This window comes from Eumetopias jubatus, unplaced genomic scaffold (assembly GCF_037043125.1).
Source record: "Eumetopias jubatus isolate StellerSeaLion01/CBP00866 unplaced genomic scaffold, mEumJub1_p1.0 scaffold_7, whole genome shotgun sequence".
NCBI classification, from domain to species: domain Eukaryota; kingdom Metazoa; phylum Chordata; class Mammalia; order Carnivora; family Otariidae; genus Eumetopias; species Eumetopias jubatus.
In genome coordinates, this window is record NW_028274813.1 from 61358292 (window position 1) to 61385326 (window position 27035).

General features: G+C 36.5%; 1 protein-coding gene across 1 annotated transcript in view; it reads right to left on the reverse strand.

Annotated features, from left to right (window-relative positions):
• The window catches only part of PRORP (protein only RNase P catalytic subunit), a 132003-nt gene that overhangs the window by 66363 nt on the left and 38605 nt on the right, over nt 1–27035 (reverse strand). Inside the window, exon 5 of the mRNA XM_028114739.2 lies at nt 7608–7715. Coding sequence (XP_027970540.1) covers nt 7608–7715 — 108 coding nt within the window. The remainder of the gene's footprint in view (nt 1–7607; nt 7716–27035) is intronic.

The following is a 27035-nucleotide window of genomic DNA, read 5'->3' on the forward strand; positions in this document are numbered from 1 at the left end:
AGAAAAGTTAGCCATTAATTTGGAGACTCAAGTTTAGATTCTAGGCATCAGTTTAAAAAAACGAAGACCTCCAAACTGAAAAAACTAAAAGAGGAAACTGTCAGTTATATTTAAATTAGGAAACTAAACACATCATAAAAAACTACCATGCTGTTGTTCCTACAAAGTTAAGGCCATGGACAACTAAATGCAATCACAAGGTGGTTGGGGTTTTTTTTGTTTTGTTTTGGTTTTTTTCTGTTTAAATTTATTGGACTATGTGCCAGGGTACTGCAATAAGTGCTTTTCAAGGATTACCTCATTTAGTCTTTACATAAGGCATGAAGAAGTTAAATGACTGAGCCCAGATCACAAAGCTAGCAAGTGAACTAGGGTGCAGAAGAGTGAAACGGGCACCTGGGTGGCTCAGTCGTTAAGTGTCTGCCTTCGGCTCAGGTCATGATCCCAGGGTCCTGGGATCAAGCCCCACATCGGGCTCCCTGCTCAGCGGGAAGCCTGCTTCTCCCTCTCCCACTCCCCTGCTTGTGTCCCCTCTCTCGCTGTGTCTCTCTCTGTCAAATAAATAAAAATCTTTAAAAAAAAAAAAGGACAGCAGAAACTGTAAAGATAAAACACAGATTAAATATTTACTTAGTAATAACTTTTCAGCAAAAAAGTTGTTTTTCAGTAAACAAAAAAATCATTTATTAACCTATACTTTTCCATACCATATTTTTTTTTCAGAATCACAAGTAACATTTAAATATAAACCTTCACATCTAAGTTAAAAGCTCTTCTGAATCATTTCTGGCCATAATAGCTCTGTATATCCTCATGGTGATAGATTACATACCATTCTCCTTAAAACCTGTGTTCTTCATCTTTACTTCTTATATCACTTTTAGGACCAACAGCAAAGACAGATTGAAGATACTGAAGTATTACCTGTATTTCACATTGATTACTGCTTTTTCTTTCAATGAATTTTGCCATTCTGCCTTTGTCACATGTTGTAAACAATTTTTTCTTATTTACCAAGTAAGTTAACTGACTTGAATGTCTATGGGAAGGTTTTGGCAGACAGAAGTTTGCAACCTGAGTGACAGCTTTTCAAAATGCAAAAATCAGTTATAACAACCTCTCCTTGCTTAAAAATTCTGTACCTCACTATGAAAAATTTGTCAATTACCACTACCTTTTACTGCATTGTTAGAAAACCGTCAGCAAATATTTAAAGTTCAGATTAAGGTTAATATTAAACTGTGTAGAGCTGCCAATACAACTAACTCAACTGAGGTGACAAGTGGATGGATAGACATATGTTATGTACGTATGGCTAAATTTGCACATACCCAAGCAATGACAACCACGAATAAGTCTCAACTCCACATGGTGACTGGCCAGTTTCTGCTGACATCATATATAAGACATAAATAATCTGGCTTCAAAAAATTAAAATACAAAACAATGTATATGAAAATTGAGAAAATAAATTCACAAAAGCTTATTTTTAGCTCCTTGACCTCTGTCACTCCTAAGCTGTAGTCTCAGACCACGATATACAATCGCGGTGCTACTTTCTAACTAATGAAGGTAAAAATGGTCTTTTCTTATCTATGAGCTCACTTACAGAGAATACTGTTAGATAGGTAATAATTAGCCATTAGTGGAAAAAGACCAAGAATTTGTAATGTATTATACAGAGAGTTCATAAATGATCTGTGCATTATTCCATAAAAAAAAATCCAGAAAATTCTTCACACAAAGATGAAAAGATTAAGGCACACAGAAATAGGATTCCTAATATTTCCTTTATTCATGCTTATAGGTGACTGTAGTAAGAGACAGAAATAAAGAGGACATATCAAGAATATCTTGACAAGTCAAGAATATTACCTTTCTGGACTATTTAATTTTAACAAATGTTTTAAATCTAAAAAATGGCGGTGGGGTGGGGGGAACCTGTCCTGCTCTTTTCACATAACAGATTCACAGCACAAATGTAGCTGAATAGTTGCAGCAATCATGTAATAAGCAACCTTGAAGAAACTTCTATTTGGAGGCTTTGTAGGAGTATAAATTGCTACAGTCATTTTGGAAAGTAATTCGGCAATATGTACTGAGACCTTAAAATATCCACACTCTTTGACTTCCATTTCTGAGAATCTATTTTAAAGAAATCATCTGAAAGCTGCACAGAGAACTCCCAAGCATTATTTACCATAGTGAAAAACAGGAAACAATTTAATATGCCCATCAACAGGAAAATGATTAAAGAGTTGTGGTATATCCATAAGATACAAAGTATTATATAGTTATTTTAGAATATTTACCAAGAATGCCTCTTCACTTTTTTCTTTTCCTGATGGTGGTTTGCTTTTTATTTTAAAGTAATACATACTCGTGAAAGAAAATTCGAAAAAAACAAATGAAAAACTAAAATCTTCTCATTCTCTTATACTCTATATCCACCTCTAAAAGTTTATTATTGTTAAGATTTTATGGGTAGTTTCTAGAAAATTTCTGGGTATATACAAACTTATCTAACAAACATTTATACAGATAATCCTTTATTTTGTTTTAACACAAATCGGGGCACCTGGGTGGCTCAGATGGTTAAGCGTCTGCCTTCGGCTCAAGTCATGATCCCGGGGTCCTGGGATCGAGCCCCGCATCGGGCTCCCCGCTCGGCGGGAAGCCTGCCTCTCCCTCTGCCTCTGCCACTCTCTCTCTCTGACTCTCATGAATAAATAAATAAAGGATTTAAAAAAAAAAAAAACACAAGTGGGGCCATATAAGCTTATTATTCTTCAAATTGCTTCTTGTACTTATTTGGCTATTATTCTATATCAGCACATATAAATCTACCTCATGGCCGCCTGGGTGGCTCAGTCGGTTAAGCGACTGCCTTCGGCTCAGGTCATGATCCCGGGGTCCCGGGATCGAGTCCCGCATGGGGCTCCCTGCTCAGCAGGGAGTCTGCTTCTCCCTCTGACCCTCTTACCTCTCGTGCTGTCTGGCTCTCATTCTCTCTCTCAAATAAATAAATAAAATCTTTAAAAAAAATAAATAAATCTACCTCATTCATTTAAAATAAATGTTTCAAGACTCTTAACTAGGGCGCCTGGGTGGCTCAGTTGGTTAAGCGACTGCCTTCGGCTCAGGTCATGGTCCTGGAGTCCCGGGATCAAGTCCCACATCGGGCTCCCTGCTCAGCGGGGAGTCTGCTTCTCCCTCTGACCCTCTTCCCTCTCGTGCTCTCTATCTCTCATTCTCTCTCTCTCAAATAAATAAAATCTTTAAATAAAAAAAAAAGACTCTTAACTATAGAGAACAAACTAATGGTTACCAGAGGGGAGGTGGGTGGGGGGATGGGTGAACGAGGTGAAGGGGACTAAGAGCACACTTACCCTAATGAGCACTGAGTAATGTATAGAATTGTGAATCACTACATTGTACACTTAAAACTAATTTAACACTGTATGTTAACTATACTGGAATTAAAATTAAAAAATAAATAAAATGGATGTTTCAGTACATATCAGGACCTAGCCTGATAAATATTTAGGTGACTAGACTTTTCTGCTTACAAACAATGCTTAACTAACATATTTGGAAATATAACTTCATGTGTTTCTGTCAATGTATCAGTTTTAACATTTTAGGTATTCAAAGTTGTCAAATCACCCACCAAAAATACTGTACTGATACCCTTCTCCCTACCTCTCCAAACCATTCAAAATATTGGATACTACCAACTTTTTAAAATCTGCCAATCCAGAAGAAAATATTTTTATTTGCATATCTATAATCACAAATCACTTTTCTACTGGATGATTCTTTTTCTTATAGGCTTATAAGACACTATGGTAGTGTCAGAAAATTAGCCCTTTGTCATGTGTTGTAAACAATTTTTTCTCTTTGTTGTTTTTTTTTTTTTAAAGATTTATTTGAGAGAGTGAGAATGAGAGAGAGAGTACATGAGAGGGGGGAGGGCCAGAGGGAGAAGCAGGCTCCTCGCCGAGCAGGGAGCCCGATGCAGGACTCGATCCCGGGACTCCGGGATCATGACCTGAGCCGAAGGCAGTTGCTTAACCAACTGAGCCACCCAGGCGCCCTCTTTGTTGTTATCTTTTAACAATGTTTACAGTAAATTTCTATGTTCTTCCCATTAGGGCTCCTAGGTTTTATATATGTTTTTAAGGTGCTTCCATCTGAAATATTTTAAAAAGTACATGTTTTTTTCTACTCCTTTTATAATTTCATTTTTATTGAGAGCTTTCAACAACTGTAAATTAAAATGTAGATATACAATTATTTACAAAGTTGAAGCTCAACTAGGTAAGAAAATGGAAAAACACTGCAAGGAAATAAAACACTGACAGTGCTTATTGCTGAATGATATGGTTATATATGATATTCTTTATTGTAATTTCCAAATTTTCTATGTACATTACTTTTATAATCAGAAGAAAATAATATTTCTTAAAATCATCATATTTAAAATTTTTCTTAAGTTTTTGATGATACTAGCTTCATTTCTCAATTATTATTTGAGTACCTTACCCAGATTGAGTCTAATACTGGGGTAGAGCTTTGTATTTTCTTTTAACTCTATTGACACAGATGACCTGACAGGAAAAAACTACCAAATAAGGGTCTACTGAAAGCAAGAATTACAGTTCCAGTTAGGAAATTAATCTGAATAGTAATCCCAATAATAGTTACTCCTATTAGGTATTTACAACGTGCCAAATGCTTACATTTATTAACTCATTTATTCTTTTCAACATAATTTGTGAGGTAAGTACTGTTGTTCTCTCCATTTTACACACTGGGAAACTAAGGCACAGAGAGGTTAAATAATTTGCTCAAACCATGAAAGCTCTTAATAGTAGAGGAGCCAGGACTGGAATTCAAAAAGTCTGGCTCTAGAATCCTTATTCTTTTTATTTATTTATTTTTCTTTTGAGAGAGAGAGCAAGCAAGCGAGCATGGGGGTGGGTGTGTGGGAGTGGAGAGGCAAAGGGAGAGAGAATCCTAAGCAGTGGGCCCCACAAACAGTGCAGAGCCGGCGCGGGGCTGGATCTCACAACCCTGAGATCATGACCTGAATGGGAATGAAGAGTTGGATGCTCAGGGCCCCTGGGTGGCTCAGTTGGTTAGGCATCTACCTTTGGCTCAGGTCATGATCTCAGGGTCCTGGGATTGAGCCCCGTGTTGGGCTCTCTGCTCAGTGCATGTCTGCTTCTCTCTCTTTCCCTCTGTGATCCCTCTCACTCTCTCAAATAAATAAATACAAAATCTTAAAAAAAAAAAAAAAGTTGGATGCTTAACTAACTGAACCACCCAGGTACCACTGGAATCCTTATTCTTAACTTCTAAACTAAAATCCTATCTAAAAGATTAACAGAAAAACTGGGAAGCTAGTTCTGACAACTTAGAAAGTGTTGAAGAATAAAACTAAGCCACAAAAGGGCCTGACAATAGATTTATTTAAAAAAAAGAAAAAAGAGAGAGAGAGGTCTATGAGAAATATATCTTTATTTTTTACAAACCCCTAGCTTCAGAGATTTGAGAAAAAACTTGACAAGGAAATTTTTTCCTTCTTTATTCAGGTGGTGTCTCTAAGTTGAGCCTCTGAGCTGTGGTTTCCCAAACATAATGTCAGTGCACCGCCACAAGATAATGGTGCTTTTAAGAGCTGAGTAATAACAATTACCTATCCCATAAAGCATTGCTAACATTAAATTATTTTAAGAGTAAAAACTAAAAGCAGTGGCAGGTGCCTATGACTTCACTGGTCAATCATTTGTTGTCTCTTAGTTTGCCAAACTGCTTGGATCTTTCCAAATGTGCAAATTTTTCTCACATAACGCAAGGGGATATACCCACGACATCATTTTCAATGTGTTACTTTCCCCAAAAACGTTCATCCAATTTAGGCCATATATTTCTGGCAAGTCAATTTTTAGTGCTTTGTGTGAAGCTGAAAGTCAAATAAAAGGTAAACAAATACAAAACTTTACTTCTCACAGATTAGAGGTGGAATTTTTAGAATGAGCCCTTCTGATTCTGAGCTCCACTATGCATTAGAGATAGTCATTTTATGCTTCATTTTCTGACTTTGCCCTTGTCAATATTACTGCCTCAAAAATCCCTTCAAGTACCTAAAAGACAAAATATTTTCAACTTGCTTTTTTGCTTTTTAAAAATAAAGGATTGAAAACTAATACCCGACCGCAAAAATGTAGGCACAAACATAAAGGAAAGGCATATAAAGAAATTTCTGTAAATCAACCTTGTGCTTTGTGTACTTGTAAGCTTTTCTGAGTAAAAATGGTCAAATTGGACTAGTAGCATCTCTGAGAAACAGCTTTTAAGTTGGTAGCAATTTTTAGAAATAACACAGATTAACTACAGATGAATGGCCAAAAATTGCCAGCAATAAGAACCATAAACTTGGGGGTGTCTGGGTGGCTCAGTTAAGCATCCCAATCTTGATTTTAGCTCAGGTCATGATCTCAGGGTTGTGGGATTGAGCCCCACGTCGGGCTCTGTGCTCAGTGGGGAGTCTGCTGGAGACTCTCTCCCTCTGCCCCTCCCCCTGCTCTGTCTCAAATAAATAAATAAATGTCAAAAAAAAAAAGGACCATAAGCTTGAAACCCAGGAGCTCTCCACAATTGAATTTTGATGTTATGACTGCTTTCTAAGGATTTGCTCTATAAAATTCACTTCACTTTTCTAATATTCTAATCTATAAAAAGGGGATTAAAATAATTGCTCACTACTGCTATGAAAATTCATGATATTCCTATTAGAAACTACTAGACATTTATAAACTGATAGAACAAATGATTACCTTATAAAAAAAAGAACTGCTTAGATTCATTTATGAGCATACTATGTTTGGAAAAAACAAATATATTAACATCTCTTGAGAGTTTATGTTGATAAATTTCAAGCAGAGGAATGTGACTCACAGGGAAATGACAGAGTACCCAAAGAAAGAGTTAGAGATATAGAAGAAGGTTACCTAAAAATTATATAAGAAAAAGGCCTGAAATGGCCCTTTATTACGTGGACTTTTTTTTTTTAAGAAGGCTCCACACTGGGCACCTGGGTGGCTCAAGTTGGTTAAGCGACTGCCTTCGGCTCAGGTCATGATCCTGGAGTCCCGGGATCGACTCCCGCATCAGGCTCCCTGCTCAGCGGGGAGTCTGCTTCTCCCTCTGACCCTCTTCCCTCTCGTGCTCTCTCTCATTCTCTCTCTCTCAAATAAATAAATAAAATCTTTAAAAAAAAAAACAACACAGAACTTGAACTCATGACCCTGAGATCAAGACCTGAGCTGAAATAAAGAGTCAGACGCTTAACCAACTGAGCCATCCAGGCGCCCCTATTACATGGACTTTTTTATCACTCTTGGCCAGCCTAGAAGAGCCACTTACTTGCCAGAGAAGAAAACAGTGACTCTTAGATAAGTAGTTAGTTACTATGACACCTTTAGGAGCTTATTTTTAGAGGAAGGAAAAATGGGGAATTAGAGACCCAAGAAAGATCACAAATAAATTTTACAATAAATATTTCTAGAGATTTAGAAAAACAATATAAAACTTGTACTTACAACTTGAGATTCACGAGCTTTAGGAAATGTTTTGGCAACATTGAGCCCATCGATGACAATATCAAAAGGAGGACAGCATTTTACAAAGTTCTGAAATCTCTCGAGTTCCTAAAAATGAAAAGCCAGATAAAATATTAATAAGAACTTAGCAAGGGCTTTATTATAAACACATTATGACTTTTATTATTGTTCTGGTAGGGAAAAATATTTATCGCTTAAAAATATACAAACTCAAAAACACTTTCGAAATGAAATCTGAAAAGACCAGACTAAGAGATACAACTGCATGGAATTATCTGAAATGCTTTATAATCTCATAGCACTTTATGCTTCATAGAGTGCTTCCACATGCTAATTGCATTTGATCCGTAACCAGCTCTCACCTGCTAAATTGACTCACATGGCAGTCATGATGAAAATGAAATGTCAGAATCTCTAACCTGCTCTTAAGCCAAGGAGATTTAAACCTCAGATATGCTAGTCTACCAGTACAACAGTTGAAAGAACAAGGCTCTATAATAGTTCCTCTTTGATCATCAAGATGATTTTGTTTACTTCTAGCTATTTTGAAGAGTTGAAATATTCAACAAATATTTGTGGGGCATTTACTATTGTTCCCAGCAGTTACTAAAGAGACAAAACTCTAATGGAGCCTGCATTTTGGTAGGAGACACAAAATAAACCAAATAAATAAGTTAATAAATTATATTAAATGCCATATGTGATGAGTGCTATGGAGGAAAGAAAAGGAGTGGGAGTTCCATTACTGGTAATGATGGAGTAGTCTGTACTGGACTATCAGATAACATAAATTCTATATGAAAAACAACTATTTGAAGGTACTACATAATGAACAAAAGCAGACAGAAATTCAACAGAATGCAAAATTTGAAAGACAGTATGGCTACCCGACAGTCGAACTGAGTCCCCTCCAACAGCCAGCATCAACATCCGCCCCATGAGAATGAGGAAGACTTCAAGATGACCTCAGCCCCCTTTTAATTACAATGGTAGAATACCCAAGCAAGAGCCACACAGCTGAGTCTAGTCAAACTCAAGAACCATGAGAGATAATAATAAAAATAATAAGTGTTTCTGTTTAAAGCCACTACATCTGGGTGGTTTGTTATCTACCTATGGATAACCAAAAAAGAAAGGAACTGCACCAGGTGAAATGTGCCCATATATGGCTTTTTCCCAAAGGGCACTGTCCAGTTAGTGTGCTTGGCAGACAGAGGTGGCTGGAAATCAAGCAGAAAACTGTAGACTTACTGGTTTGAGAAATCAGAAGACAGCATTTAGGTATGTCAGAGAGCCTGGAAAGTGAGAAAGTAGATGCTATAAAGGAGGGAACCACAAAAGTCTGCATAATTTTGCCCAAATCCTTGGCTAACTCTTATTTGTGCGTGCATGGAGAAGACTCTGTGGGCCCAGCAAAAAAGCAACAGATGAAAGACTTAAAAGACCTGAGCCGAGATTTCAGTTACTATCCACTACAAAGATGACAGAGTCTGTAGTCAGAGTCTAACCAACTTTAACAGCCTGGCAAAGCAAAAAAATCAATAACCTCTGGAAAAAGATAACAGAATCTTTTGCCTTTGCATTGTGTTCCCCAAAATATCCAATATACAATTAAAAGATTAATAAACAGGGGCACCTGGGTGGCTCAGATAGTTAAGTGTCTGCCTTCAGCTCAAGTCATAATCTCCAAGACCTAGGATCGAGCCCCACAGCGGGCTCCCTGCTTAGCAGGGAGTCTGCTCCTCCCTCTCCCTCTCCCTCTACCCCCCACCCCTGTTCGTGTGCTTGAGCTCTCTCTCTCTCAAATGAATAAATAAAATTTAAAAAAAAGGATTAATAAACATTAGAAGAAACAGGAAAATATGACCCATGGTCAAGAGAAAAGGAAGTGAACAGAAATCAGTCAAGGTCTAGATGCTAGTCAGCAGGCAAGAACTTTAAAGTAGCTCTTCTAAATATATTCAAGAATTTAAAGGAAAATACAATTATAATGAAATCAAAGAAGGGAAAACAGAAAAATGTAAACTATAAAAATGAACATTCTAGAACCCAAAGCACATATGTGAAATAAAATATTCACAAGATGGACATTAACAGCAGATTAGGGACAGCAGAAGTAAGAATCAATGAACATGAATCACAGAGAAATAGAAATTATACAATCTGAAGAAAAAAAGAGAAAAAAAGATAAAGCCTTAGTAACCTACCTGTGCAATAATGTCAAACAGACTAACATACGGGTAATTACAGTCTATAAGAAGAGGATAGTAAAGACAGGGTAGAAAAAAAAACACTTGAATAAAGGCCAAAATTTCCCCCAAATTTGTTGAAAAATGTAACTTACAGACCCAAGAAGCAGAGCAAACACAAAACAGGGTGAACACAAAGAAACACAAAGCAGGATAAATCATAGGTAAATGAAACATGCAGATGTGGTATGTGTAACAACAACAGCACAAATGACAGTAAGTGGTAAATGGAATTCTACTGCTGCTAGGTACCTACATCTTTTTTTTTTTGCTAGGTACCTATATTTTATGTAAAATGGTACAATCTAAGTCAACTAGATTAAGGGTTCATATTGTAACCCCAAGTCACACATTAAAAAATAATGCAGAAAAGGTATAGATAAAAAGTGAACAGAAGAATAAAATGAAACAGTAATAAAATTTTTTTTTGATTAGCCCAAAAGAACATGAAAGGAAGAACAAAGGGACAAAAAAATTTGGGGGTAAATAGAAAATAAATTACAAAATAAAATATTTAAATTCAACCCTATCAAAAATGTTGCTTATAACAGATATACCATAAATGTGAAGATACGGATAAACTCAAAATAAAAAGTAGGGGGAAAATATCATGTATCAGTGAGCTTAAGAAAGTTGCAGTGACAGGGGCCCCTGGGTGACTCAGTGGGTTAAGCATCTGCCTTTGGCTCAGGTCATGATCCCAGGGTCATGGTCCCGGGATCGAGCCCCACATCAGGCTCTCTGCTCAGTGGGAATTCTGCTTCTCCCTCTCCCTCTGATCCTCCTCCCCGCTTGTGCCCTCACTCTCTGTGTCTCAAATAAATAAATAAAATCTTTAAAAAAAATAAAATTAAAAAGAAAGTTACCGACAACATTAGTGTTAGATAAAATGGATTTCAAGAAAAGGAATATTACAAAAAATAAAAAGGGAGACTTCATAATGACAACATCAATATAGGAAGTCATATTCATAAATAAGAACAAAGCTTCAAAATATATGAAGCAAAACTTGACTGAAGTTGAAACAGGAACAGTTAAGTCTACATTTATAGATGGTAATTTCAACATTCCCCTCTTCATAACTGATAGAACAAGCAGAAAAAAAATCAGTGAGGATAGAGAAGACATAAACTATACTATTAACCACTTGGACTTGATTGATATCTAAAGAACACTACACCCAACAACAGCAAAATATTTTTTCTTTTCATGTACACAGAGAACACAAAATATTAAAATCTGAAAGGTATGTTTGCTGATCACTCACACATACATACACACAACCAGAAGCCAACAGCAGTGGATATCTATAAAAGTCCCAATATTTCTTTTTTTTTAAAGATTTTTATTTTTTAAGTAATCTCTACATCCAATGTGGCACCTAACTCACAACTGTGAGATCAAGAGTTGCATGCTCTTCTGACTGAGCCAGCCAGGCACCCTAAAAGTCCCAATAGTTCTAATAGCCCAGGAGTCAAAAAAGAAATTACACAGGAAATTAGAAAATATTTTCAACAAAGTGATAGTAAATATTAAATATCAAAATTTGTGGGCTGCATAAGAGCAATAGAGGAAAATATATAGCTTTAAGCCCTTAAATGAAAAAAAAAGGTCTAAATCATTGATCTAAGTTTTTACCTTAAGCTAGAAAAAGAAAAGCAAATTAAATTTCAAAGAAAATAGAATAATAAAGAGCAGAATCAAAAAAATAGAAAACAGAAAAACCAGAAAGTTAACAAGGGGAAAAGTTGGGGGAAAAAAACCTCAATCCCTATCTCACAACAAATTCAAAAATTATTTTGAAATAAATCATAAATCTAAACCTAAACACAAAACTGAAAATTCTAGAAGAAAAAATTCTTCACAAGATCAGGATAGGCAGAAATTTCTTGGGCAACATATAAAGTCACCACCAATATTCACACAGCGTACTTCTTAATATGATGCCTCTGATAAAGCTATAACAGCATTTTTGTGATATTCTTCCCCCAAATGCATAGCCTGAATCCAATCAGAAAGAAGTATCAGATAAACTGAAACTAAGAGGCATTCTACAAAATAATAGGCTTATAGTTTTTGTGGGTGTTTAAGTCAAAGTCCATAAAGACAGAGAAAACTGAGATTTTTGTTGCAGATTAAAAGAAACCAAAGAGAGTGCCTGGGTGGCTCAGTTGGTTGAGCGACTGCCTTTAGCTCAGGTCATGATCCTGGAGTCCCGAGATCGAGACCCGCATCGGGCTCCCTGCTCAGCAGGGAGTCTGCTTCTCCCTCTGACCTTCTTCCCTCTCATGCTCTCTCTCTACCATTCTCTCCCTCTCAATAAATAAATAAAAATCTTAAAAGAAACCAAAGAAACATGACAACTAAACAGCAATGTGTGATCCTGAATTGGATATGGGGCAAGGAAACGTTTAAAAAGGACATTTTCGGCACAACTGAAAAACCTGAGTATCAGCTGTAAATTAGATGGTATTATTGTATCAGTATTACAAAGATGAACTTCCTATAGGCCAATAAGCACATGAAAAGATACTCAAAATCATTAGTCATTAGGGAAATAAAAATTTATAGCCACTGTGAGGATATCATTATACACCACTAGAATGGTTAAAGACTGACCATTAAAGTATGTGGAGCAACTGGAACTTTCAAACATTGCTGGTAGGAATGTAAAATGGTACAACCTCTCCGGAAAACAACTGGGCAGTTTCTTACAAAGTTAAGCATACATTTATTCTATAACTCAACAATATCCACCTCTAGGTATTCAAAGAGGATAAATGAAAATATATATCCACCCAAAGACTTATATATGAATATTAATAATGGCTTTATTCCTAATTGCCCCAAAGTGGAAACAATTCAACTGTCTATTTACTAGTGAAAGAATGGGGAAAAATGTGGTATATCCAGAAAATGGAATACTATTTATCAAGGAAAAGAAACTGCTGATAGGGGTGCCTGGGTGGCTCAGCTGATTAAGCGTCCAACTCTTGATTTCAGTTCAGGTCATGATCTCAGGGTCCTGAGATCAAGCCCAACATCAGGCTCTGTGCCAAGCATGGAGTCTGCTTAAGATTCTCTCTCTTCCTCTCCCTCTGCCCCTCCCTCTGCTCACACTCTGTCTCTCAAAAAAGAAAAAAACTGCTAATACACACAAAAATATAGATGAATCTCAAGTATTATGTGAAGTGAAAAAAGGCAGACATAAAGAGTTACTTACCGTATGATTCCATTTATATGAAATTTAGTGCAGAACTATACCAACAGAAAGCAGATAAATGGTTCCAGGGAATGAAGAGAGGGAATTGACTACAATGAATACAAGGGAACTTTTTGGGGATGATGTCAATGTCTCAAATCTTGATTATGGAGGTTATTACACAACTCTATGTATTTATCAAGACTTACTGAATTGTACACTGGCAAATTTTATTATGTAAGTTGTACCTTTATAAAGCTGATTGAAAAACCAAAGAAAGAAAATCCTAATACTAATATATATTTTGTCTTTAAAATAACCATTGATCAAAACATATAATGAACTCATATAACTCAACACCAAAATAACAATCCAATTTAAAAATGGGCAGAGAACCTGAATAAGTATTTTTCCAAAGAAGACATCCAGCTTGCCAACAGACACAGAAAAAGATGCTCAATGTCACTAGTTATCAAGGAATTGCAAATCAAAACCAGTGAGGTATCACCTTACACCTGTCAGAATGGCTGTTATCAAAAAAACAAGAAATAACAAATGTTGGCGAAGATGTGAATAAAAGGGACCACTCATGTTATGTTGGTAGGAATGTAAATTGGTGCAGCCATATGGAAAGGAGTATGAAGGTTCCTCAAAAAATTAAAAATAGAAATATCATGTGATCTAGTAATTCCACTTCTGGGTATTTACCCAAAGAAAACAAACACATGAATTCCAAAAAGATATATGCACCCCTGTTTACTGCAGCATTATTTGCAATAGCCAAGATACGGAAACAACCTAAGTGTTCATCAGTAGATAAACAGATAAGGAAGATGTGGAATGTATTACAATAGAATATTACTCAGCCATTAAAAAAATTAAATCCTGCCATTTGCAACAACACAAATGGACCTAGAGAGTATCATGCTAGATGAAGTAAGTCAGACAGAGAAAGACAAAGACTGTATGATTTCACTTATATGTGGAATCTAAAAAATAAAACAAGTGAGCAAAACAAAACAGAAACAGACTCATACATACAGGGAACAAATTGGTAGTTGCAAATGGGGAGGATAGGAAGATGGATTAAGGTAAAGGATTTTAAGAGGTACAAACTTAGTTATTTTTTTAAAGATTTTATTTATTTATTTGAGAGAGAGAATGAAAGAGAGAGAGCACAAGAGGGGGGAGGGTCAGAGGGAGAAGCAGACTCCCTGCCGAGCAGGGAGCCTGATGCGGGGCTCGATCCCGGGACTCCAGGATCATGACCTGAGCCGAAGGCAGTCGCTTAACCAACTGAGCCACCCAGGCGCCCCAAACTTACAGTTTTAAAATGACTCACAGGGTTTACATGTAAAGTACAACATAGGGAATATAGTCAATAATATTGTAATAATAATTTTTTTAAAGATTTTATTTATTTATTTGAGAGAGAGAGAGAATGAGAGATAGAGAGCACGAGAGGGAAGAGGGTCAGAGAGAGAAGCAGACTCCCTGCTGAGCAAGGAGCCCGACGTGGAACTCGATCCCGGGACTCCAGGATCATGACCTGAGCCGAAGGCAGTCGCTCAACCAACTGAGCCACCCAGGTGCCGTGTAAGAATAATTTTTATGGTGACAGATGGTAACTACTTATCTCAGGGAGCATTTCATAATGTATAAATGTCGAATCACTATGTTATCCACCTGAAACTACTATAATATTGTATGTCAACTATACTTCAACTAAAAAGAAAATAATAAGAAGGGGCCCCTGGGTGGCTCAGTCAGTTAAGCGACTGCCTTCGGCTCAGGTCATGATCCCAGGGTCCTGGAATCGAGCCCCGCATCGGGCTCCCTGCTCAGCGGGAAGCCTGCTTCTCCCTCTGCCTGCCGCTCCCCCTGCTTGTGCTCTCTCTCTCTCTGACAAATAAATAAATAAATAAAATATTTTAAATAAATAAATATAAAAATAAAATGAAATAAGCATTGATCCATATGCATGTTTTCATTCTCACTTGACTGCATTAACTTTTCTATCCTTGCCGACTCCAGTTGTACAGGACCATCCTCTTTCCTTTCTACTCAGTAAAACACTTTTTAAAAAATTTCTCTGTTCACAAATATCTCTGAAGAAATGTTTAGAAAGTTCCAATTAAGATCAAAACTAACTAAATATTAGCTGCAATAGGAATACTATTTTTTATACATGGAAATAAAACTATGAAGGAGAATTAAAACAGTTTGTATACAATACGACCATTTCTTGTTTCAGTCTGAATGAACCAAGGGGAAACAAAACAAGCGCATTCAATTTCTAAAATTCAGATTCCACTACTTAACATGGAAAAGATTTCCTACTATTCTTCCAATGTATCAGTCTGGTGTTGCTCTTAGTACTACATTATATTCACCTCAGGAGTATGACAAACTAAGGTGGTTCACTATGATTGGCAAAATGGACATCTGTAAAAGTCAAGAGTTAAACTAGATAACTAATAAAGTCCTCTCCCAGTTCTGATATTCTATAAGACTTGGAAATCCCTTAAAATCATAGAATGGAAAAGGGTATACTTGTGATGGTTTGTTTGAAAGATGAGTCTCAGGAGCCTCTGTGCAATCATATGATGTGTATTAAAATCCCATCCAAAGATTATCCTCCTGATCCATGTCTAATACACAGAAAAATTCAAGATGTCAGGTTGGATTTTTTCCCCATTACTAAAGCTCCATTTACTAAATGTTATTAGTTGAGGAGTAATACTTTATTACTTTGTAATACTTCCCATGTGTCCCCAAGATGCCTCACTTTTCAAACTAAACAAGTTTATGGCATTGCACTTAAAAGCCACTGAGTAGGGGCACCTGGGTGGCTCAGCTGGTTAAGTGTCTGACTATTGATTTCAGCTCAGGTCATGATCTCACTATCGTGGAATGGAGCCCAGCGTTGGGCTCTGCACTCAGCAGACTGCTTGTCCCTCTCCCTCCCCACCCACCCTGCACCTGCACACGCTCACCCGGGCACACTCTCTCTCCCTCTCTTTCTCTCTCCCAAATAAATAAATAAATAAACAAATAAATAAATAATAAAATATTTATTTAAGAAGCCACTTAGTAGACCATGCTGATAAAGCATGACAGAAAGAGCTGACCTACTGAGATAGCACACTAACTATGGCATAGGGCAATACAAATCTGCAAGCTTAATTGTTTTAATGGAGGGTAAATTTAAATAATTATTTCTTTCTAGCACTGCTGCTAGATTGTATTTGATTACAGATTGGCTAATGATCTGGGGTATGAAAATCCACCAATCTTTTGATTAACAAAAGAAGTCCTTTTGAAAAAACATTTATTGATATATAATTCACATACCATACAAGTCACTCATTTGAAGTATACAATTCACAGGATATGCAACATTACCACAATCTAATTTTAGAATATTCTGGCTTTCCTACTAGATACTCCATACTCATTAGCAGTCAATCACCATTTCTCTACCCTACCACATAGCAACCACTAAATTATCTTCTGTTTCTATCGATTCACTTATTCTGGACATTTCATATAAACCAAATTATACAAATATTTGGTCTTTTGTGATTGACTTCTTTCACTCATCATAATGTTTTCAAGGTTTGTTAACATTGTAGCATAAATGAGTATTCCATTCCTTTTTATTGCTGAATAATATTCCATTGTGTGGATATACCACATTTTATTGATCCATTCATTAGTTGATGGACACTTGGCTTATTTCCAATTTTAGGCTATTATGACTAATGCTATGAACATATGTGTACAAGTTTTCATGGGAAACTGTCATGTAGTAATAGTAACTCTATGTTTAACTTTTCGAGGAACTGCCAGACTATTTTCCAAAGTAGCTGCACCGTTTTACATTTCCAACTGCAATGTTTGAGGCTTCCAATTTCTCCACAGCCTCACCAATACTTGTTATTGTATGTGTTTTTTATTAAAGTCATGCTTGTGGGTGTGAAATGGTACCTCATTGTGGTTTTGATGTACATTTCCCAAATGACTAATGATGTGGAGCTTTTTTCATGTGTTCATTGGCCTAAAGGGGGTTCGTTTTTGTAACATAGAGTTTTATAAATTCAATGTACAGCTCCTTCAATAACAGTCACAACTTCTATCATCTTTACCCATTTTATACTTTTAAATTTAAATCTGAAAAGTGTTACTGCACAGGAATTATAAATACCATGACTTGGTAACTCAAATGCCTACAGGGATCAGGCAGGTGACATAAATAAGTAGAATGGGCCAAGTCTAAGAAAACATAACAGAGCAGGCAAAATGATAAATAGCAAATGGTGTAAGTCTCATTGTCCAAGATTCTACAGAAAGAGATCTTAAAGACTAACAAACTACAGAATGTAGGTCTCTTATAAAGAGAGTAGCCCGGTGCTCAGTCCAGCTAATTGTTGCCCCACAAAATACCCAGGTTTAGGAGTTAAAATTTTTCAAGGAAAATAAAAAATCTAGCATTTTGAAATATTATCAAATAACTTTTAAAAAGAGTAAAATACAAAGATGGATGCTCAAACAAAAAATATATATGGACTCGATTCCACCCGTAGACCACAAGTTTGTAACACATTCACTGGGTCAAGCAATAGATTTTCATTAAGCACCTATTCTGTGCCAGATAATGTTCCCATTCCTAGGAACAGAACTGTGAACAAGTTCATTGAGCTCAAGAAATTTACATATTAGGGGCGCCTGGGTGGCTCAGTTGGTTAAACGTCTGCCTTCAGCTCAGGTCGTGGTCCCGGGGTCCTGGGATCAAGTCCTGCATCGGGCTCCCTGCTCAGCGGGGAGCCTGCTTCTCCCTCTCCCTCTGCTGCTCTGCCTACTTGTGCTCTCTCTCTGATAAATAAATAAATAAATAAACAAACAAACAAATAAATAAATAAAATCTTAAGAAAAAAAGAAAATTTACATATTAGGAGAGTAAACAAGCAATACCAAGATAACAAATAGATATTTAATTTTCGGTACAGAAAAGTGCCTTGATGAAAAATTAATTAGGTTAGGGTGCTAGCATGACTCTTCCTAGCCCCTCTCTAAGATATGGTGAGGAAAAGGTCTTTCTAATGAGGTGACATTCAAACAAAGACTTGAATGAAGTGAAGGAATCGACCATGCTTCCGAGGAAGAGCCTTTTAGGCAGAGGAAAAAACTGCCAAGGCCCTTAGTTAAACATCAAAGAGCTTTGCACGTTTGAGGATTAACAACTGGGCAATCTGAAAGCTCAAAGAATAAGTATAAAGTCTTTATGTATTATGTTTTAAGTTTAAATTTTAAAAAGTCAATTCTTGTTTATTATTACAAAATGGGAAAGAGTAAATAAATTTAAGACAATTCTAAAACAACTAATCAAAAGTCTTAAATTGTCTACCTTATTCAACTTATTAGGAACAAAGAAGCAGAACTGATGTTTATTGCTTTGTAGTTGCTACCTAATCACAAATGAGTAGCAAAACGATCCAAATATGTGCAACAAAAGAGAAATAAAAGAATGGAACGGCTTATGCTGTACACATGACACATGAATTCTAGAGGTGACTCCAGCACCTGCCATCAAAGAGCTGACTTCATAATTATAAGTGACTCAAAACATACATGGCAATAAAAATTGACTCTTCTATTTATTACTCCTCCTACATTATGGATGAGAAGGCAAAGAGGTTAAGCAACTGATTTTTCTCAACAGGTGACATTCAAGGAAATGCTAAAACTTCTTTTTCACCTTGCCACTGAGAGTAGATTAAAACTCTTCAATTTTTTGGAATGATGGTCCATGTTTAAGGTGGTTTACTTCTGAGACTTTGATACAAATCTCACCAGGAAATTCAAAACACATCTCTCTCATTGATTTTATTGAGTTAACATCCTACTCTAGAATGGCAGCTAAGGGGAAACAAGACGACAACAATGTATACTCAAAACTTTATATCATAAAAGAAACAGTGAACTTAACATGTTAATTATATCCAATGTACTACAACAATCAGATTATATTTTCCAAAGATCAGAAGAAAGGGAGTACTAAAAAAACTGGCTTTAGTCATAGCGGATATGGAAAAACAGGGGAATACCAGCTATTTTGGTGGCAAGCACTGCTCTTAACATGGGAACCACCATAAACAATCCATCTCTGCATCGAATGGCCAAATTTCTTGTGTGCCTTCTTTATACCATGAGATACAAATAAATCCTAAATAAAAAGAACACTAAAATGACTGTCTTACTGTAGCCAGAGAAAAATGAAATCCATGTATCTGGAAAACGTCACTGCAATCTAACAACTAGTAGTCTTAGAAAGCTTATACTCATTTAATAGCAAGTTATGTTTTAGAAGATATTTTTCATTTAGTAAATACAGCTATAATTACCATAGTATACTATCTTATTTTTAAATACTTATAATCTTATCTGAATTTTCTGATTCCAGTAAGATGAAAACAAAAACAAAACAAATTTTCCTGCTGTAAGTATCTAAAAAGCTGTATAAAATACAACAAAAATACTTATGCATGGTTGAACTTGTGATAAAGAAAGAAACCTCCGGGTGCCAGAGATGAGGTCAAATCTGAAAATCAGAATGGTAAGGATAAATGTTGATGCTAATGTTGTCTAGGAGAGAAGAAAAGAAATGGGACGAGTATTAGCAAACAGGGGCTTGACTTTTGATACCTCCATGGGAACTGGAGATATAGCAAACCTCCCAAATGAAGGGAGAAATTGCAAGTGGACTCCTGAATAAAAGAGGAACCTTTACAAATAGGAACACTGATATCAAAACACAGTACACCACCTTCTCTATCTCTACCAGGGATCTAAGTAGGGAAAAACAAATCCCTGAACAAAAAACTCCAGGCTTGTGTTTTAAATGGGTTGGAGTACAAATTTAGATGCAAAATTCATAATGCTCCATCAAAAAAGCACACAAAAACTGGTTGTGAACCAGGTGCACCTGGCTGGCTCAGCTGGTAGAACATGCAACTCTTGACCTTGGGGTCATGAGTTCAAGTCCCACGTTGGGTGTAGAAAAAAAAATAAATAAAAACAAAAAACTGGTTCTGATCCAGTAATATCCCTTGGACACTTGGCAGAAGCTAACAGAAAACCTCTCTGGAGAGATATTATCAACAATCCAGACAATAAAGGAATTCTCACAGAAAGAACAAGTTCCTCTAAAACTGAACTCACCAATTTAAAATCATAAAACACAAGAGTAAACAATCTATCATGTGTGAGTCCTCTGACACAAAAGAAGGATTAAATCCCAAAGAATTCAGGATAAAGGATAATAGAGAAATCTAAGAGGCAATATAAACTAAGTATAAAAAATAAACATAAAAAAATCAAAACTGTAAGAAAAGAAATAGGCCATGAAAGGATGAAGAAAATAATCTGAAAGAGAAGTTCTAAAATTAAAATTTTAGAATAATGGAAACTAAACAGATGGGAGAAAATCCAAATGTCTGTCAGGTGGTGAATAAACAAACTGTGAGGTATTAATACACTGGAATACACTCAGTAATGAAAAGGAACTACTGATTCATATAAGATAAACTCAAAAACATATTTAAAACTGTATATAAAAACAAATATACATTATGTTAAGTGAAAGACAAAAAAAATCACAGATTATATGATTCTATTTATATGAAAATTTTAGTAAAGGCAAAACTACAGAGACAGCAACTCAGTGGTTGCTGGGGTTAGGAGCAGGAGCAGGGATTGCTCCCCAAAGGGCATGATGAAAGTTTGTGGGGTGAAAAAAGTATTCTAAAGCTGAATCATGGTGATAGCCACACAAGTATATAAATTTACTCAGAAGCACTGAACTGTACACTTCAAATGGTGAATTTTGTGGTCTATAAATTATCAAAACAATGGGGAAAAAAACCTGTAAACAAATGGGTAGAGAGAACGGACACATCCGAGGTAAGTAGTGAATTAGAAAACAGATCTAAAAATGTTACCCAGAATGCAATTCAGAGCTCCAACGAGATGAAATATATGAAAGAGTAAGAAACATGGAGGAGAGTGAAAGGGTCCCATAAAAGTCTAATAAGAATTTCAGGAGAAGCAATACTTGGAAGATACAAGGGCTGAGAATTATTCAGAAGTGATTCAAGATATGAAACTTCAGATTCAGGAAGCTCAGTGAATCCCAAGCAGGAAAAATAAATACATTCATACATACACATCATAATGAAACAACAGAAGTGAAAAAAAATTTTATGGCAACGACAAGGATAGAGATGATATATGGAAAAAAAGTTGAACAGATGGGGCGCCTGGCTAGCTCAATTGGAGGAGCGTGGGACTCTTGAACTCAGGGTCATGAGTTCAAGCCCCACAGTGGGTACAGAGGTTACTTAAATAAATAAAAAATTTTTAAAAAATTGGATGGAAAGCAAATGTCTCAAAATAGAGACCAGAAGATATTGTGATACTATCTTCAAAGTGTTGAGAGAAAATATTAAATTCTATGTAATTAAACTATCATTCAAATAGACATTTACAGACAAAGAATAAAACAGTTTACCACTTTTATCCTGTCACTGAAAGAATGTTATTCAGGAAGATGCCCAACAGGAAGTTCAGGGTTCAGTGAGAATGTTAGGGCTGGAGGTATATATATCTGTGGGTCATTGGTGCACAGGTGCTAGAGAAAACCAGAGTGGGTGAAATGGCCAGAGACAATGGGTAGTGTAGCAAAAGAAGAGGGAGGAAGCCCTCAGAAACAACAAAAACTCAAGGGATGGAGGACATATTTTATTATTGTTTATTTATTATTGAGAACAAACTCAGTTGCATATATGAAGAAAGAGCAATAAGCTTTAAGGAGAGAACTGCAAGAAATACAAAGGGATCTGGCAAAAATAAAATAGAAATGCAAGAAAAAACAAAATCAACAGAATTTAAATCTCCAAAACAGTAAAGATTAGAAGTAATTTACGAGAATCTGGATCTGGTGAAATACAGCACCAACATTGAGAAATTCTACCAGAATGCAGAGGAAAAGAAATAAGAGAGAAACAGAGAAAACAAATTATAGATACGAAGGACAGAGAATAGCCTCATAACCGTGAGGAATAAACCAGAATAAAAAGATGAGAACTAATCATTAAAAAAAAAAAAAACTTTCCTAATATTAAAAAAAATCTATGTCTTTAAGGATTCATGAGATTCAAGAAAAACTTAATGAAAAAATTCACCTAGTCCTCACAAAATTTTTAATTGTGACATTAAAGAAAGAAATCCTGTATACATCAAGCCAAATAATAATAACAGAAAGACTTTTATCCAAGTGCTTTTCATCTATTAACTTTCTCATTCCTAAAAATGGTTAGGAACTTAACAGATTAGGAAACTAAAGCAGAGAGAAGTTAAGCAGGTCACCGAACTAGGAAGCGGTGGATCTGGGATTCAAAACCTAGAAATTCATGCCCTCATGTGCGCCACAATAGCTCCGAGCAGCAAAAATCAAGCTGGGAACCACAAAAGCCAGAAGACAACAAAACAACTATGTTTGAAGATGGTGGGCCTGAACCCCCGGCCACCTGCCTTGTAACAGTTTTTCCTTCTTTCTGGACAGTACATACTAATCAATTATGGTCTATGCTCTTTTTTTCCAGTTTTACTGAGAAATAACTGCTATCCATGCCTTTATACTTTTAGATGTACAGTATGATGGTTCGATTTACATACATTTGAAATGATTGCCACACTAGGTTTAATTAACATCATGTCATATAGGTACAATAAAAGGAAAAAAAGTTTTCTCCTTGTGATGAGAACTCTAAAGATCTACTCTCTTAACAACCTTCCCATATATCCTACAGCGGTGTTAGCTACAGTCATCATGCTATACATTACGTACTTAGTACTTATTTATCTTACAACAGGAAGTTTGTATCTTTTGACCATCTTCCTCCAATATCCCCTTCTCACCACCTTCTGCCTCTGGTAACCACAAGTCTTATCTCTTTTTCTTTGAGTTTGGTGGGGTTTTTTTCTTTTCTTTTTTTTTTTTTTTTTAAGATTTTATTTATTTATTTGAGAGAGAAAGTGAGAGAGGAAGAGCACAAGAGGGGGTCGGGTCAGAAGGAGAAGCAGACTCCCCGCCAAGCAGGGAGCCCAATGCGAGACTCAATCCCAGAACTCTGGGATCATGACCTGAGCTGAAGGCAGTCGCTTAACCAACTGAGCCACCCAGGCACCCTGGTGGGTTTTCTTTACTTAGATTCCACATATAAGTGAGATCATACAGTATTTGTATTTGTCAGACTTATTTCATTTAGCATAATGCCTTCAAGGTCCATCCATGTTGTCATAAATGGCAAAATGTCCTTTTTTTATGATTGAATATTCCCATTGTATATATATGCCACAACTTCTTTATCCATTTATTCATCAATGGACACTTAGGCTGTTTCCCTGTGTTGGCTACTGTAAATAAAGCTATGAACATGGGGGTGTAGATATTTTTTGAGTTAGTGTTTTCATTTCCTTTGCATGTAGTCCCAGAACTGGAATTGCTGGATCATATGGTAGTTCTATTTTTAATTTTTTGAGGAACCTCCATATTCCATACTGTTTCCCATAGTGGCTGTGCCAATTTAAAATCCCAACAGTGCACAAGGGTTTCCTTTTCTCCATATCCACTCTAGCGTTTGTTATCTCTTATCTTTTTGACAATGGCCATTCTAACAGGTATGAGGTGATATCTCATTGTGGTTTTAATTTGTATTTCCCTAATGACTAGGGATGCGGAGGATCGTCTCATGTACCTCTTGGCCATTCACATATTTTCTTTGGAAAAATGTCTATTCAGGTCCTTTGTCCACTTTTCATACAATGATGAAAGAAATCTAAGAGAATACAAATAAATGGAAAGGTATCCTGTGTTGATGAATTGGACGAATTAGTATTGTTAAAATGTCAATACTACCAAAAAGCCATCTGTAGATCCAATACTATGTCTATCAAGTTTCTAAGCATATTTTTAAAATAGAAATAGAAAAAACACTCCTAAAATTTATATGGAACCACAAAGACTCCAAATAACCAAAGAAATCCTGAAAAAGAAGAACAAAGAACAAGGCATTATACTTCCTGGTTTCAAGCTCTATTAAAAAGCTATAGTAAGGGCGCCTGGGTGGCTCAGTTGGTTAAGCGATTGCCTTCGGCTCAGGTCATGATCCTGGAGTCCCGGGATCGAGTCCCGCATCGGGCTCCCTGCTCAGCGGGGAGTCTGCTTCTCCCTCTGACCCTCTTCCCTCTTGTGCTTTCTCTCTCTCATTCTCTCTCTCTCAAATAAATAAATAAAATCTTAAAAAAAAAAAAGCTATAGTAATTAAAACCATATGGTGTTGGCATAAAAACAAATAGACCAAAGAAACAGAAGGGGAAGCCCAGAAATAAACCTAAGCATAAACAGTCAACTACTATTTAACAAGGGAGCTAAGAATACTCAATGGAGAAAAGATAGTCTCTTCAATAAATGGTGCTGGGAGGGGTTCATTGGTGGTGGAGTTGGTTAAGCATCAACATTTGGTTTCAGCTAGGTCATGATCTCAGGGTGGTGAGATCAAGCCCCTTGTCAGGCTCCATGCTCAGCATGGAGTCTGCTTAAGACTCTCTCTCCCTCTCCCTCTGCCCCTCTTCCCTGCTCACTCTCTAAAATAAATAAATCCTTAAAAAATAAATAAATAAATCATGCTGGGAAAACTGGATATTCACATGTAAAAAAAATGAAACTTGACCCCTATCTTACACCACTCATAAAAATTAACTCAAACTGGATTAAAGGCTTAGATAGAAATCCTAAAACCATGGGGTGCCTGAGTGGCTCAGATGGTTAAGCCTCTGCCTTCAGCTCAGGTCATGATCCCAGGGTCCTGGGATCGAGCCCCACATCCGGCTCCCTACTCAGTGGAGAGCCTGCTTTTCCCTCTCCCTCTGCACGTCCCCCTGCTCATGCTCTCTCTATCTCTCTGTCTCAAATGAATAAATTAAAAAAAAAATCTTAAAATCCTAAAACCATGAAACTCCTAGAAGAAAATAGGAAAAAACTCCTTGACATGGGTATTAATAATAATTTTTTGGAAATCATACTTAAAGCAACAAAATGAAAAACAAGTAAGACTACATCAAACTAAAAAGCTTCTGCACAGCAAAGGAAATCATCGAGAAACTGAAAAGACAACCTATGGAATAGGAAAAAATATTTGCAACCCATATATCTGAAATGGAGTTAATATGCAAAATATATAAGGAATTCATATAACTCAATAGCAAAGCCCCAAATAAGCCAATTTAAAAAGTGGCTTATTTTCTTTTTTCAAAAATTTTAACCACTCAGTGTTCGTTATGACAAGCACAGCCCCCATCCCCCATTTCACCCATCCCCTCCACCTATCTCCCTTCTGGTAACCATCAGTTTCTCTATAGTTAAAAGTCTGTTTCTTGGTTTGTTCCTCTCTTTTGTCCCCCCTTTCCTCATTTGTTTTGTTTCCTAAATTCCACATATGAGTGAAATCATATGGTATTTGTCTTTCTCTGACTTATTTTGCTTAGCATTATACTCTCTAGCTCCATCCATGTCATTGCAAACAGCAAGATTTCATTCCTTTTTATGGATGAATAATATTTCATTGTATTTATATACCACATCTTCTTTATCCATTCATCAATCGGGCTACTTCCATATCTTGGCTATTGTAAATAATGCTGCAATAAGAGGGCATGTATGCCTCTGAATTAGTGTTTTTCTATTCTTCGGGTAAATACCCAGTAGTGTGATAGCTGGATCATAGGGTAGTTTCATTTTTAACTTTTTGAGGAACCTCCATCCTGTTGTCCACAGTGGCTGCACCAGTTTGCATTCAAAAGTGGCCTATGCTGGGGCACCTGGGTGGCTCAGTCATTAAGCATCTGCCTTTGGCTCAGGTCATGATCCCGGGGACCTGGGATCGAGCCCCGCATCGGGCTCCCTGCTCCACGGGAAGCCTGCTTCTCCCTCTCCCACTCCTCCTGCTTGTGTTCTCTCTCTCGCTGTGTCTCTGTCAAATAAATAAAATCTTAAAAAAAAAAAGTGGCCTATGCTCTTACACAAGGCATGCCAATCAACACTATCGACTACTACAGACAAATGAGATTTTACCTGCACAGAAGTCTAATGAGGTATTTTTCAACTGCAGGTCACAACCCAGTACTGGGTCATGAAATCAATTTAATAGGTGGCAACCAGCATTTTGGGGGGAAAGTAAACAATTAAAATAAAACACAACACATGCAAACAGATTTACAAGTAGATTTTTCTAAAAGACAGAAGCAAGCAGTTTTCAGAAAAAAAAGTACAAGTGGTTTTTAAACCTATGAAAAGACGCTTGACTTACTCATTAAGAAAAATGTAAATTAATTCTATACTGAGATTCCATTTTTCACTTCAGATAGGCAAAAATCAAAATGTTTGATGACACACTGCAACACAAAACTGTGGAGAAACAAGAATTCTCATACCTTGCTGATCAGTGTGTATGTATACCGATAAATTTCCATAGAGGCCAATCAAAACTGATACCTTTCCACTGCCCTAACAATACAAACCGATTTGCAGAAATCTATGTTACAGCTGTCTTGGAAGTATGTGAGAAATTACAAATATGTAAGGAGATTCACTGTGGCATTTTTGCAATAGTAAGACTTAATTTAGACAACTGAAATATCCTTTAATAGAAAACTGAATAAGTAAATTATGGTCATTCTGTTAGCTCGGATACAAAGGGAAGTGACTCAAATCTAAGAGGGCTGAAAGCTATCAAAGAGAAGGGAGAGGGAGAAGGGATAAGAGTAGGGAAGGAATGTGTTTTGTTTTGCAGAATCAACAGTTCCAGCCAAGGAGACACTAATTAAGTGTTCTACCTG